General features: G+C 42.1%; 1 protein-coding gene across 1 annotated transcript; it reads right to left on the reverse strand.

The window, feature by feature from the left end:
• Nucleotides 1-795: 795 nt before the first annotated feature.
• Nucleotides 796-13,791, reverse strand: RBP4 (retinol binding protein 4). Its single transcript, XM_027839894.1, has 5 exons — nt 13,473-13,791; nt 13,221-13,360; nt 12,774-12,880; nt 3,352-3,564; nt 796-1,078 (listed from the first exon to the last, which is right to left on the reverse strand). Exons 1-5 carry the CDS (start codon nt 13,581-13,583, stop codon nt 1,065-1,067), a joined length of 585 nt encoding a protein of 194 aa, XP_027695695.1. The 5' UTR covers nt 13,584-13,791; the 3' UTR covers nt 796-1,064.
• Between the last annotated feature and the right edge of the window lie 252 nt (nt 13,792-14,043).

Below are 14,043 nucleotides of genomic sequence, written 5' to 3' on the forward strand. Positions count from 1 at the left end.
ACAGATGAACAGATTATGACTTTCTGTGAGGACACTGGGGTTTTACTTGAATAGGACAGAGAAGCAAGGAGGCTTTTCCACTTACTTCTTGTGATGGAGAATGAAGTAATTCTAAGGTCAAGAGCTGGATACTCAACTTTGACATCACCGGTGACCTTGAGCTCCTAACCTCCCTGGAGCTCAGTTTCCACAGCTAAAAAATGAGCAAGGTGAACTGTATGGCTTCTTCCAACTCTAAATCTCCAAACCTATGAAAGGGGAATGAGTGAACTCTATCATTCAACTACAAAGGCCTTGCCGTAGACTAAGGGGTTAGCCTTCCCATTTGGGCAGAGGCATGGAGCCACCTCTGAAGTACTAAGGGTCACTTGCTTAATTACAGGAAAATCCTGTTTTAGGAAATGGGTGCAGACCACAGTCATTAGAGTTAGTTGGAGGATTATTCCAACTCCCTTATTTTAGTGGTAAAGAAATAATCAACCACAGGAAGTTGATTAACTTGCCCAGAGGGTAATAAGTAGTGGGGGTAGATTTGAAAACCAGGTTCTCCAAAGACAAATCTGGTACTCTACTATACCAGGCTTAGAGTTGAAACTAATCCATTAACCCTTTTCACATGGGATTTTGTATGGGACTTCAGCATTCTTGAGGGGCACATATAGGGGTCTCTAGCTCAGAAATTTCAATACTTGAGAATTTCTTTACATGAATCAAAATATACACCACCTGTGCTTGGATAGAACAGAACTGGGTACTTCTAATTTGCACAGTAACAAAAAACAGAACAAGAGTAAATGGAGGATTACATTTTATAACATTTTGGAATCTTTATCTTCAATATTTTTAAAAATAAATTGATAGTAAACATGTACATTTTATTACAGCTAGCATGCATTCCTTTATAAATTTAGGTTTGGTAAAGATTTCTCTATTTTTCAGAAACAAACTAGGCAACTCAGATAAATAGATCTGAAGGTTGTATGAGGGTCTTTCTGAGGTTTTTAAATGAAACTCTACATTCATGGTGTAGTGACAAAATGAGTTTCCATTGCTTGGGGTTTCTATTAACCGCAGTAGCCTGAAATAGAAAACAAACAAACAAAGTTATTACTTAGAGGTAGATGACATTCTGAGTTAATTATCTAGAAAATGATGTCCTCAAATCTTGATTTTGATCTTTCTCCATCAAGGGCTCTCAAAGGATATGTTGTGGCACCCTACTATGCCAGGAGTTTGGGCTAAGGGTTCAGAGAATTGTATGGAACTTAAACTTAAAATTGCATGGACCTGTGTAAGCCTGTCTTTTCCCACAATACATTGTAATTCCTCTTGGCAAAGAATAATATTGTGCCATAAGCAAAAAATAGTTTGAGAACCATTTGTCTACATGATGCAAAAAAACAAAAACAAACCAAAAAACCACTCTGGATAAAAACTGAAAAATTCACATAATCATCTAGAGTTTCCAAATGGTAACACGGGATTATTGATCAAGGTCAAGGTCCCAAGAATCTGTGGCCACCACAGACAGCCTCAATACCAATCTTAGCAACTTAGCTATATTCCATCTTCTTCTTGCCACAGGTAACTCTGCCACTCAAATCTGTCCAAACCCTCTTTGAATCTTCTTCTGTTTCCTGCTTGCCTGTGGGGAGTTGGAGAGGGCATCATGGGCTCCCTATGTTTATGTGATCTCTGAATTTCTACTGGGAGGCAGCATGATGTACATGGTGGATAGGAAACTAGTAAGAAAACTTGGCTTCATGATTCCTCAGTTCAAGTCACTTAAGCTCTCCATGTTCTACGAAAATCTCAGAAAGTCTAAGTTGTAGAGATGGTCCTCACCCGGATTGGTAGAGGGAGTTTCCTCACCTAGGACCTCCCTATACCAATGAAGTCACAGAGCCAATCCCTGCTCCTATGAGTTGGTATATCTTGGCATTTGTCAGCTCCTCTCCATCCTTAAACAGCTTTTCTTTGTCCCTGCTGTTCCCTCAAGGTATCACCCTGGAGATACATCTACTTCTTCCCTTCACTGCAAACTCCTAGAAAAAATTATCTGTCATTATCTCTCCAGTGTCAAAGAGGGCCCCTTTATCCCATGTCCCAATATTTCTGGATTTGGTGACCAAGTCATGATTTGATCGATCTTGAGCATGTCTCCTCTCAACCATGACTTCTCCAGACCTGTGCCTTCTTAATGTGTGTCCAAATGGCAAACACCTGGATGTCTGGTGCTATGCAGGCTAGAGGGCTGGGATGCTGCCCCAGGCAGTTTTTTGCATTTTGCCTGGGTATTTGTTTTCATGGGATGCATGCTAAATAAAGTTAATATGGTTCTGCTTTTGGACTTATATATACAAAATCTGTGCACTGGCCAAGGACAGCCAAGTAGCCTTCGACTAGAAGCATCTTCCATGTGGTGCTCTTGGCTTGCAACTCAACAAGCCTTATCAAATGCCTGCTACACATAAGACACTATGTTTGGTGTTGGACATGCACAACCCAAATGGTGCCTCTTCTCTCAAAAGTCAGCAAGAGTTCTGTGATTAGATCAGTGGATGTCTCCTCCTCCCCCCAAAAGGAAGAAGGCAAGTAAGTAAATCAGCTGATTATTTAGAAGAAGAAAAAATACAAACTATTATTTGGCCTCAGAGGGAAAAATAAATGTTTGAAATGTTCACATTTCAGCCTCTTTGTGGCAGCTACCATATAAATATTTTCTCAATCTTTTTGTGTTTTGTATAAAATATATGCATTTGTTTGTCAGCACAATAGTTGTGTCTCCCTGATGCCCAGACAGCTCTACCAAATTGGATAGTTGCTGAGAGAATTTTAGAGTTGAAATGGATCTGAGGCCATTTGGTCAGACCCAACAAGTTATCATTTAGCCTTCTTTTGAAGACCTATGATGAGCAACAGCCTCTCCTAAGGCAGGTATTTGGGGATATTTCTCCCAGATTTTCCACAAGAAAATCATTGCCAAATGTGCTCCTTGACAATTCAATGGTAGGTAGGTGAGACACCTGATTTTTTTTTTTGTGTTTCAGCTGGTTGTATTGGTGTCCTTCCAGTCCTTGAGCCCCTCCAGGAAAAGGACAATAGAGAAGATAAAACAATGATAAACTCAATCCTCACATTTAGACTTAGGATTTTTTAGGGCTAAGGAGACCCCACTTTTCTTCTTGTATTTATATAACATTTATCTTTACAGGCTTCACTATCAACTCACTGCGTAGTAGAAAAAGTCAAGAATGTCATCATAATTCACCAAGATAAATACTGTACCAAACTCATGAAGCTCCTGTTGATTACTGGTCAGATGTACCCAGGAGTTGGAAAAACACTTACCATCATGAACTATCATCCGGTACTGCTTCCCTAAGCAGAGCTCTTCTTGCTTTTGCCTAATCACTCTCTGAGCACGTAGGGGTAAACCATTAGGATCCCGAGAAAATACGAAAGAGTAGCTGTCAGCACAGGTACCATCAGGGTTTTTGAGGCGGCAGGAGTACTGAAGTGCGTAGGTATCATAATCAGTATCCACAATCCAGTGGTCATCATCTAGGATCAAAGAAATAAAGGTGTCAAGTACTTGTGAGGAACAAAGTTCAACAGTGAGATTAAGAAGATGATGCCCTGAAAATGAATAGTACTCAACATCAGTCCTCTCCAGATGCACGCTAACCTGGCTTAGGAGAATCTGAATAGGATTTGGTTCAGTTAGCTCAGAAGTCAGCAAAAAAAAGTTCAGAAAATTTTACGACCAAGAAAAATTCAGATAATTTTGCTTAATTGAAAAAAAATCTGAAATGATCTTATTTTGCTTCATTTAAAACAACAAAGAATAACATAATTTTCTTCAGTAATTATCTATGAACCTAATAATAGGTTCTAATAACGATGCTATCTTCCATTTTCAATTTATTATATGTTGCCCTAAACTATAGATGAGACCTCCCTAGATGTGTATGTAATAAATAAAGAACAAATGTTGATATAATATTTGTGTGTGTATAATGTTGATATTAGCCCAAAGACTTTGGCTAATGTCAATATCTCCCCCCAAAAGGGAAGTATAAAACAATTAATTACAGTATAGTTGCAAAAGATGTTACTGACCTTTCCCCTTGGCTCAGATAGGAGGTAGGTGCCTCACTCAACTTGATCGTCCAAGAAACAAAGCCAATAACAGTAGATGTATTAGGAGGACATGAGATAGAATGAAGGCAGTTTAAGACGGTTCAGTATTTACAATTTAATACTGATAAAATCTTTCAGGAAATCACAGTATTTCATATGAAGAAATTCTCACTAAATAGCCTAATTTAGCACCTTCTCTGACGTCTGTGGTGTCATTTCAGACTCACCCACATTAAAGCTGAGAATGGATGAGAGTGGAAAGAGCACCATTCTGTACCTGAAGGCTCCTACCTCTCCCAATTGGGTTAAAAGAACTGGGTTTGAATCCCACCTCTGCCACTTATCTGTGTGACCCTGAACAAGTTACTGGGCCTCAGTATCCTCAACTGGGACTAGATGACCTGTAAGGTTCCTTCTACCTCTAAATGTATGACTTCTATCAGCATCCTGCCTTATACAGGTGTGAATGAGCAACCTCAGTAGAGTTTGCGTTTCTCTAGGGTTGCTATCCTTGCTTCATACTCAGCACAATTAAAGTAAAATTAAATTTTACTTCAAATGCCTTGAAGTATATAGGTTGAAAAGGTTTTTGCTGGGCTATATACTGTAAGCAATAAACACAAACCCATATGATTGAAGTGTTATCTCAGAATCAAATAGAGTGGGTGATGATGTCAATAAAAACTTACAAACAGGATCTGTCCTAGGTAAAGAGCGATGTGTCTGGCCTATTTGTAGATAATTGAGTATTGACTCCATTACATTGTTATTGTTGTTGAATCTGTTCAGTCATGTGTGACTCTTTATGACCCCATTTGGAGTTTTCTTGGCAAAGATACTAGAGTGGTTTGCCATTTCCTTCTCCAATGTGTCTCCATTTTAAAGATAAGGAACTGAGGCAAACAGGGTCACATAGCTAGTGTCTGAGTCCAGGTTTGAACTCAGATCTTCCTGACTCCAGGCCTGGTACTCTATCCACTGCCCCACCTTACTGCCAACAAAGTATATTAACAATTGATAAACTCGCTACTCTGTTTAGAGCCATTTTTTACAGATATTTGGAGGGATTTGGGGGAGAGCTCAAGCAAGTCACTGCTTTTACCAAACTCAGTACTCTGATATGTATGATACAGAATCACTGTTATCTCCTGCTCTTCGTTGGGGAGTGGAACCTAATTTCGCTCCTGACGTGCATGTTGGGTACTGGCTAGATGTACCCAGAGATAGCTGGATGCTCCAGGAATTCTTTAAGGGCCATTAGGATGGATAGTCAATGAACAAGTATTTATTAAGCACTGGTTGTGTGCCAGGCTCTGTGCCAATTACTAGGAAAACAAAGAAAGGAATAATCCATACTCATAAGGATCTTAGATTCTAAGAGGGGAGAGGAGTACCTATATAAGGAAATGCAAAGAAGTTAATTACAAGGTAGTTAAAGAGAGGGCACTAATTGGGGGGATCAAGAGATGCTTCATGTAGAAGATGGTGTTTGAGCTGTGTCTTGAAAGGGAGGGATTCTGTGAGGCAGAACTGAAGAGAAAGTGCATTCCAGGCATGGGAGATGGCTCGTCACGGATGAGAAGCAGAGAGAAGGCCTGTTTGGCTGGATCACAGAATATGGATAGAAAGCAATGTCCAATGAAACTGGGATGATGGTTGAAACCAGGTTGCAAAGGGCTTTAAAAGCTAACTGGTTTATACTTCATCCTAAAGTGCTTAGCATAGAGCCTAGCACGTGTAGGTTTGTTAATAAGTGTTTACTGGCTAAAGGTAATAGGGAGCCAGTGGAGTCATTTGAGTAAGGGACTGACATTTTGGTGGCAATTTGAAGAGAAGACCAGAGAGGGGAGATACTTGAGGCAGTGAGATCAATTAGCAATAATCAAGATGAGAGAGGATGAGGGCCTAAACTAAAATGGTGGATGTGTGAGTAGAAAGAAGGGGTCATGTGCAAGAGATATTGTGGAGGTCGAAAAGTAAACATTTGGCAATGGATTGGACATGTGAAGTGAGAGAAAAGAAGAGTCAAGAATAATACCAATGCTACAAATATAAGAGACTGAAAGAATATTGAGGCAGAGAACAGAAAAAGGGAAGTATGGAAGAAGGGAGAGTATTGAGGGAAAGATAGTAAATTACATTTTGGATATGTTGAGTTTTAGATGTCTCTGATGCATCCAGTTTAAAAGGTCCAACAGGCAATTGGAGATATGTGGAACTGAAGCCCAGGGTAGTCACAGGGGCTGAGTATGTAGATCTGGGAGTTAGCTACATAGATGATCCTTAATTTTTGTCCCAGGGCACTTGTACATTTGACCTAGGACAAAGGTTAGGCACCATCTATGCCTACATGAAGGTGTCTTAGCAAGGGGCTGCACACAGCAATCCTCTAGACTGAAATTGTGGTCTTATCCTGATCCACTGTCATCAAGAAACCAATGAATGAGCCAGGACCTGGTTACAAAGCCCACCTTTTTGTGCTTCTTACCCCAGGCAAGGAAGGAGAAAGAATTTGATTAAAGGCTCTACCTTATAATACTGAATGTCTTCCATGACACGCTTACATATATTAGGCACTCAATAAATGTTTTTGGCTACTTTCTCCAAATTAAAATCCCAAACCTTTCTGCGCAGTAAAATTACCTTCACTTTAGTAATGGAGGAGCTGGTGGGCACCTGTTAAATGACTGGCCTATGATCACACAGTTAGTTACTCAGCCACAGAACCAAGAATAGAAACCACGAGAATGAGTCCTACTTCCTTCCATGCTCCTACATGGCCTACAGAGAATTTGCCTTTGCTCTGCCCTGAAGGCTTTCATAGAATGATTCATAAATGATTATGATTTTTCCTGTGGAGGTAAAGATCATTTTTCTTTGACATTTTACTTAGATAAGCTCTCCAGGCTTGAATACTCAGCAGATCTGTGTCTTGTGAATTTCCCCAAATAACTTGGAGAATACAAAATTCTGAGACCAAAATTCACTTGAATTTTCATTTTTAGTTATGTCAAATTTATGACTGTTCTTGACTTTAAAAGGAGGGAGGGTATTTGGGTTTCCTCCACCACACCCCCCATGAGCCTTCTTTTTTTTAATTAAAATTTTATTGATGCTTTTTTGTTTTCACAATATAGTCATTCCTAGATATGTCACCCCATCCACTTACCCAACCAAGAAGCCTTCTCTTGAAATAAGGGAAGGAGATGGGTACCAGACTTGTGATTTCATTGATTTAGGGAACTCCCAGATGAGAAAGCTTCCCCTACCAATGGAGATGAGTGCCTTTGAAATTTGTAGTCTCAGAATTGTCTAGAGCGCTAAGAGGTTAATTAACTTGATTGGGGTCACACAGATAGTATGTAGCAGAGATGGTACTCCTGGCCTTCCAAAGCTATCTCTGCACCCACTACAACATAATGTCTCTACAGGACAGAGCAAAGATTAAGAAAAAGCAGTCAACACAGCTCCTATGTCCGATACTACAAGCAACATTCTGCATCCATTATTCCCCACCTCTCTAAGGAAAAGAAGGAAAGTCATTTCCCATCTCTTCCCCTGACCCTTTCTTTTCAGTTTAATACCTCAGTGATGGTGTTAAGAAATAATGCCAGAGTAACAACTATTGATCAAAGTCCCATCTTTATAGGAATGTTTTCAGTGGAAGAATTGCTCATGGCCCACTGACAAAGACCAAGCCCATAATCTTACTAATATTCAGGAAGAATCAGGCCTACACAACCCACTGAACCTCTATTTGCTGATGATGCTCATCTGTACTAAGTCCCAGTATTCTCCCTATGCAGGGAACTGATTCCCAAATGGTAGCTTGACAGAAGGCCTAGATGGTGGAAAGTCTGGTTTCCTTGGACCCAAAAAAGAAAGATATCAGCTGGTATATACATAATTTGGTTTAGCTACTCTCACTGCCATTTTCTTGGTTCCCCCTTCAAGAAAACACACTTCCCCCCAAAAACTAGTGAAGTCAATTCAACAAACAGTGTGACTGAGATTTTTTTCTGATTTATCAAACAGATTTACTCCAGACTCTATGTGGACAAGGTTGGTAGAAAATAAAAAGCATTAAGACCAGAAAGGGCAAAGAAAACACTTTGAACCCAATTATCTAAATCAGTCAGGCTGGAATGTTTGAAGGGTTGAAGTTCTCCCTCCTTCCCCCTCCCCCATCACCTAAAACTGCAGCCACAATTCAATAGAAACATGGTGCCTTTGGGACAGAACAGAGGGAGGTTCTTTGTCCTCCATTTATAGGAGGACATATAGCTCAGAGGGAAAGGTGCAGTTATTCATTTAAAGGAAAAATATTTAAATGCAAAATAGGGATTTTTGGGGGGAGAAGGGGCATTTCACAACTTTCCTTTTAAAATAAATGAATTTTTATGATTAAATAGTAGCATATGAATTCCTTCAGGATTGTCGATACCCCTCCCTTTAAATATCTTGGGAATCAAAAAATTTAGAAATGAAAAGAGTCTATAGAGATCATGTAGGTCAACACCCTTCCCACAATTTGATGATGGAGAAATTGAGGCCCTGATAAGCTAAAGGTCAGAGGCCATGATAAACTAAAGGTCAAAGGCCCTGACTAGCCAAAGGTCAAACTGCAAGTATAAGAGCCAGAATTTACATCTAGGGTATCTGACTCCAAATCCAGTGCTCTTCCCACCATATCATGCTACCTAAGGGAAAAAAATAAAATGAATAAGATATTTAAGAAAAAAAAGTCCCTCACATTTTTATGGAGCTTTACAATTTATAAAGCATTTTACAGATTTTATTTCATTTGCTCCTCACAGAAATCCTATGAGGCAAACTGGGCAAGCATTCTTATGCCCATTTTACAGATGAAAAAACTAGGGCTCGTTTAAGTGACTTCCCAACATCACAAAGTTAGTAGCTCAAATTCAGGTCTTTCTGACACCAAATCTAGTGCTCTCTCCAGTAAGTAGAAAAAGAAAGTGTTTGGGAGAATCCAAACCTAAATAAAACTCTTGGGGGTAGAAGCAGAAGCATACAAAAGTTCACAGGAACTGAAGGGGGGTTCAGACAGCTTGAAAACAGGGGAACCATCTGTGTTAAGAATGAATTCAAATTCCATGGTTCAAATGCTACTATGGGGGTTCTTAACTTTTTTGGTTTCAGGGACCCTTTTGACAGTCTGATGAGCCCTCTGGAGCCCTCAGCAGGATAATGTTTTTAAATACATAAAATAAAACACACGTAATTACAAAGGAAAGTAATTACATTGAAATGGCTATCAAAAATATTTTTTTAAAAAAAACAAGTTCACCAATCCCAGTTTAAGATCCCTTGTGCTAATATAGCTACTAATTAGCTGTATGGCCTTGGACAAATCACATCACTGATCAAAAATAATTTTAAAAATTCTCTGGTCCTCAGTTTCCTCCTTTGTAAAATGATGAAATTGAGCTAGAAAGATGATCTCTAAGATCCCTGCCAGTTCTATCAATCTGTGATTCTATATTTGTTTACATTTCCTGGTGCCTGGTGGTACCTTCCCAATGTCAGAAGGAATTAATGATGAAGTCATTCAGATTGCATCATTTTCTCTATATTACTATGTGTCCACAATTTCTGATTTCAGTCATATCTCAGCTGAGGTTTTGTAGTCATAATTCATTTTTAGTAATATTGTTTGATTAGAAAATTCCATTTTCCCTTAAATGTTTCCCTTTAAAGTTTTCCTGCTTTAGTGTGCTTCCATTAGTCCTTGTGATGAAACTTCTTTTCCCTCGTGGGAATGCATTTCCTTTTTAAAAAAATGTAAAACATTGCTAAGATAAAATTTGATATACATAGTTTTAGGAACTCATGTATGGGTAAATCAATGGACACCTGAGGAGTATAGTTTCAAAACTGAAAGGGACCGCAGGGGCTGTCTATTCCAATGCCCTTCATGTATAGATGAGGAAACTGAGGCACGGAGAGGTGAAGGGTCCAGTCCAAGGCCACCCAGGGGGTAAGTGGTAAAGCTGGGATTCAAACTCAGATTCTTGGATTCTAAAGCCAGTACTTTCCCCACCTTACTATACAGTAATTTATAAAAACAAGTTCCAGACACATCTACTCTGGAAAGTAGCTTTGAGTACTAGAATGATGCTAGGTAGGAAAGGGAATATTGCACCTACTATGTGCCAAGCTAAGTGCTTTACAAATATTATCTTATTTGCCCCTCACAACAACCCTGCAAGGTAAATGTTGTTAATATACCCATTTTACAATTGAGGAAACTGAGGCAGGCAGAGGTTAAGTGACTTGCCCAGGATCCCACAGCTAGGAAGGTGCTGAGGCTGAATTTGAACTTGTCTTGCTGATACCAGGCCCAGTGCTCTATCTACTACGGCACATAGCCAAGTCCCCATTTTATAGGAAAAGGGAAGACACGATGTGTAAGAGGCAGATCCATCCAAGGGACAATGTCCAAGAATTGTCAACAGAACAGGATCATAGATCATGGGGAGTGCAAATAGCTGAAATTGACTGAGCACCACGGGTGGCCCTCACCTCCTCTAACGTGGCACTTGTCTGGGATGTCCATCTCCCCTTCCCTCCCTGAGCGGGACAATGCTTAGTGATAATGAGGAGAATGGCAATGCTAGCATTAGTCCGCCCTTCAGAGACTTCCTACTCCTGGACAAGTCGCTTAACCCTCCAGGGCTGAGCTTTCTTCATGGGCAAAGTGAGGGGGCAAATGAACTGATCACAAAAGCCTTGAGAATCATGTCCGTGGCAGCTGAGGGAGAACAGAAAGAACAGGGCGCTGGAGACAGGAGTTGGCTCTGCTACTTATCACCCACAAGCTCTCTTGTAAAATGAGGCGGTTGAGTTCCATAATCCCTAAGGTTGCTCGTTAGCTCCCAATCTTCAATTGCATTTTTTTTCTGTTCCAACATCTAGAACAATGCAATTGTTAAACATGGGCTCATATGACCACAGTTCTAGATCAGGAAAGGACCTCAAGGGTCATCTAGTCCAATCTCTCTTTTTATAGACGCGGAAAGTCTTGCTCGAGTGTCAAAAGTGGGATTTGAACCCAGGTCCTCTGACACCAATATCATGCTGTATTTCTCCTAATGAATAGATATAGTAGATGATTAATAAATATTGGTGGGGAAGAGAAGCGAATAAGCATTTACATAGTTCCCACTGTGTACTTAGTGTTGACAAAGTTTATCTCATTGGGGCCATTATCCCCATTTTACAGTTAAGGAAACTAAGTCAAACAGAGATAAAGTGACTTGCCCAGGGTCACATAGCTAGTTAAGTGTCTGAAGCTAAATTTGAACTCAGGTCTTCCTAATTCCTAGCATAGCCAGGCAGCAAAGTGGATAGAGTTCAGGGCCTGGAGTCAGGAAGACCTGAGTTCAAATCTGACCTCAGACACTTAATAACTGTGTGACCCTGGGCAAGTTACTTAACTCTGTTTGCCACCATTTCCTCAATTTCTGGATTTGAAATTCCTCATTTCCTCCATTCCTGTAAAATGAGCTACAGAAGGAAATGGCAAACTACTCTGGTATCTTTGCCAAGAAAACCCCCAAAAATGGGGTCATGAAGAGTTGAATATGACCAAATAACAACTTCCTGACTCCAGACCCAGAGGTCTGTTCACTGTACCACTGAATGAATGAATGAATGAATGATTTGGTCTAAATAATCATTATGATCCTTTCCAATTCTGAAAGTCTGTGATTTGGTGATTCTTCATTCAGTACTGAGCAAGACCCGCTAATTCAAGGCCCCCTAAATTCAAGGCTCACTGATAACAGCATATATAGAAAAACACATTAAAGAAAATGCAGCTGTGACAACATGAAGCCTGTTTTTAAAGAGAAAAAACAGAAGGAAAAAAAAAGAACAGGTGAAGTAATGATTATCTTCCCTGTCCTTTCCCTATATCACTACCTGAGTGGAGTAGGCAAGGAGTGGGGAAAACAGAGGTGCTAACACATAAAGACCTCTCAACTTGGAATCATAAGATATGAGCCAGCATCCCAGTTTTCTTATTTCCCAGCTGTGTGATTTCCGCAAGTCCTTCTAACTCTTAGAAGCCTCACTTTTTAAATCTGTAAAATGGGGAGAATGCCTGCTTTAACTATCTCATGGAATTGTTAATATCAAATGGGATGATATATAGGAGAATTCACATAGTAAATGGTAAAGTTCTATGCAATTTAAGGCATTTTTCTGAGACACTGTTGGGTGACTCCCTAAACCAGGATGAAACTCCCCAAGATAAGCAGATAAATCTGTATTTTTAGCATATTCAAAAACGTAATGGGTGGGGAAGAAGACCACCCACTAGTAGTCTGCCACCTCCTCTGACTACCTAGACTTTATCTTGGTTTGGAATTAAGGGTCCTGGAAACAGTCTGAACAATTCAAAGATCCCCCAGCACTCCTAAGAGACCGTGCCAATTCATCTTCTCAGGTTTTCATCCACTTCCATTCCTAGGCTTATTATCAACCCTATCCCCAAGGAGCAATATTTAGACAGTGTATCTCAGGGTACTGAGGTGCCTGGGAAGAAACACATTTTTGCCCCACAAATCCTGGATGTCTGGGTGTGAAACCACGTCAATACTCACTTCCTCTCTGGAGAAAGGACGCCATTCCCCAGTACTTCATTTTGAACTTGGCAGGGTCCTCTGTATCCGTGAAAGTGCCCACCATATCTGCGCACACGTTCCAGTCACTGCAAAGGGGCCAGAAAAGGAGTGTAAATCGAGACCGGCCGACGCACCCTCCTCTCTGGTCCCTTCTCTGTCCATTCCCTCATCCCCACCTCCCAGCACCGGGAGCGGAGTAGGGGGGTGGGGCGGGGGACCGCGGTGCAGATGTCTAAGACAAGCGTGCCTTGGCCCCAGCGCTGGAGCGGCCGGCCGGAGAGCAGGGCGCAGGGCGCAGGGCGCGGGGCTCAGGGCGCAGGGCTCGGGGCTCAGTGTCCAGGATCCGCGCAGGTCCCGCTGGCGCGGAAGAGCGCCAAGCTCGGACCCCGCGAAGTGGAAGCGCAAAGTTATTCCTGGGCCACTAACTTGAGAAGTCGAACTCTGCCCCTGGCTGTGGCTTTCATCTTGCCAGTCTCCGGTTCCACCGAGAACTTGGTGACGATGTTGTCCTGCAGGAAGAGCCCCTCAGGGTCCTTCTTGGCCAGTGCGTACCAGGTTCCGGAGAACTGTAAAGGAGAAAGGGCGGGGGCACAGGGGAGGAAGAAGACCCACTGAGCCTGGCCAGGCCCTGGACGGGGTCCTGGACGGGCTGGGCGCAGGGGCCGTGCTGATACCTACTCGGGCCTTGTCGAAGTTTTCCATCACTCGGAAGGTGTCCACGCGGCAATCGCGCTCCGCTCTGCAGGCGCCCAGAGCCAGCAGCAGCAGGAGAGCCGAAGCCCGTTGCATTCTCCTGCTCCTGCTGTCCGTCCTGGAGGGCACAAGGGAAAGGGGTGTCAGCAAGACGGTTGTCCTCTCCTCCTTCTGCCTCCCTGTTTCTCGGAGGCGAGCGCCGGGGCAGGCTCCGAGACAGACTCGCTCAGATGCTGTGCGGCTCAGCCTGAGCGTCCGGTTGATCCTCGGGGTTGCTGCCGCCGACTGCAGAGCCAAAGCGGAGGCGCGCGGCTCACCGCCCCTTTTATAGCGCTGGGGTGGGCCGCTCTTTCGTAACTTTGCAGGGTGAAAGACCGACCGACTGACCGACCCGGGAGTTGGGGGAGGGGGCGCGCAAAGTCAAGCTCAGCAGGTGGTAGGGGGCTCGCGGAGACTGAGCCTACATAACAATCATCTGTCTGCCGTAGCCTTCTGGGGGGCACCATTCATCCGGATTTCTGGGGCCAGCCCCCACACACAGGGGTCTTCGGGAGGG

This window comes from Vombatus ursinus, unplaced genomic scaffold (assembly GCF_900497805.2).
Source record: "Vombatus ursinus unplaced genomic scaffold, bare-nosed wombat genome assembly UNPS02014833.1, whole genome shotgun sequence".
Classification (NCBI taxonomy): Eukaryota; Metazoa; Chordata; class Mammalia; order Diprotodontia; family Vombatidae; genus Vombatus; species Vombatus ursinus.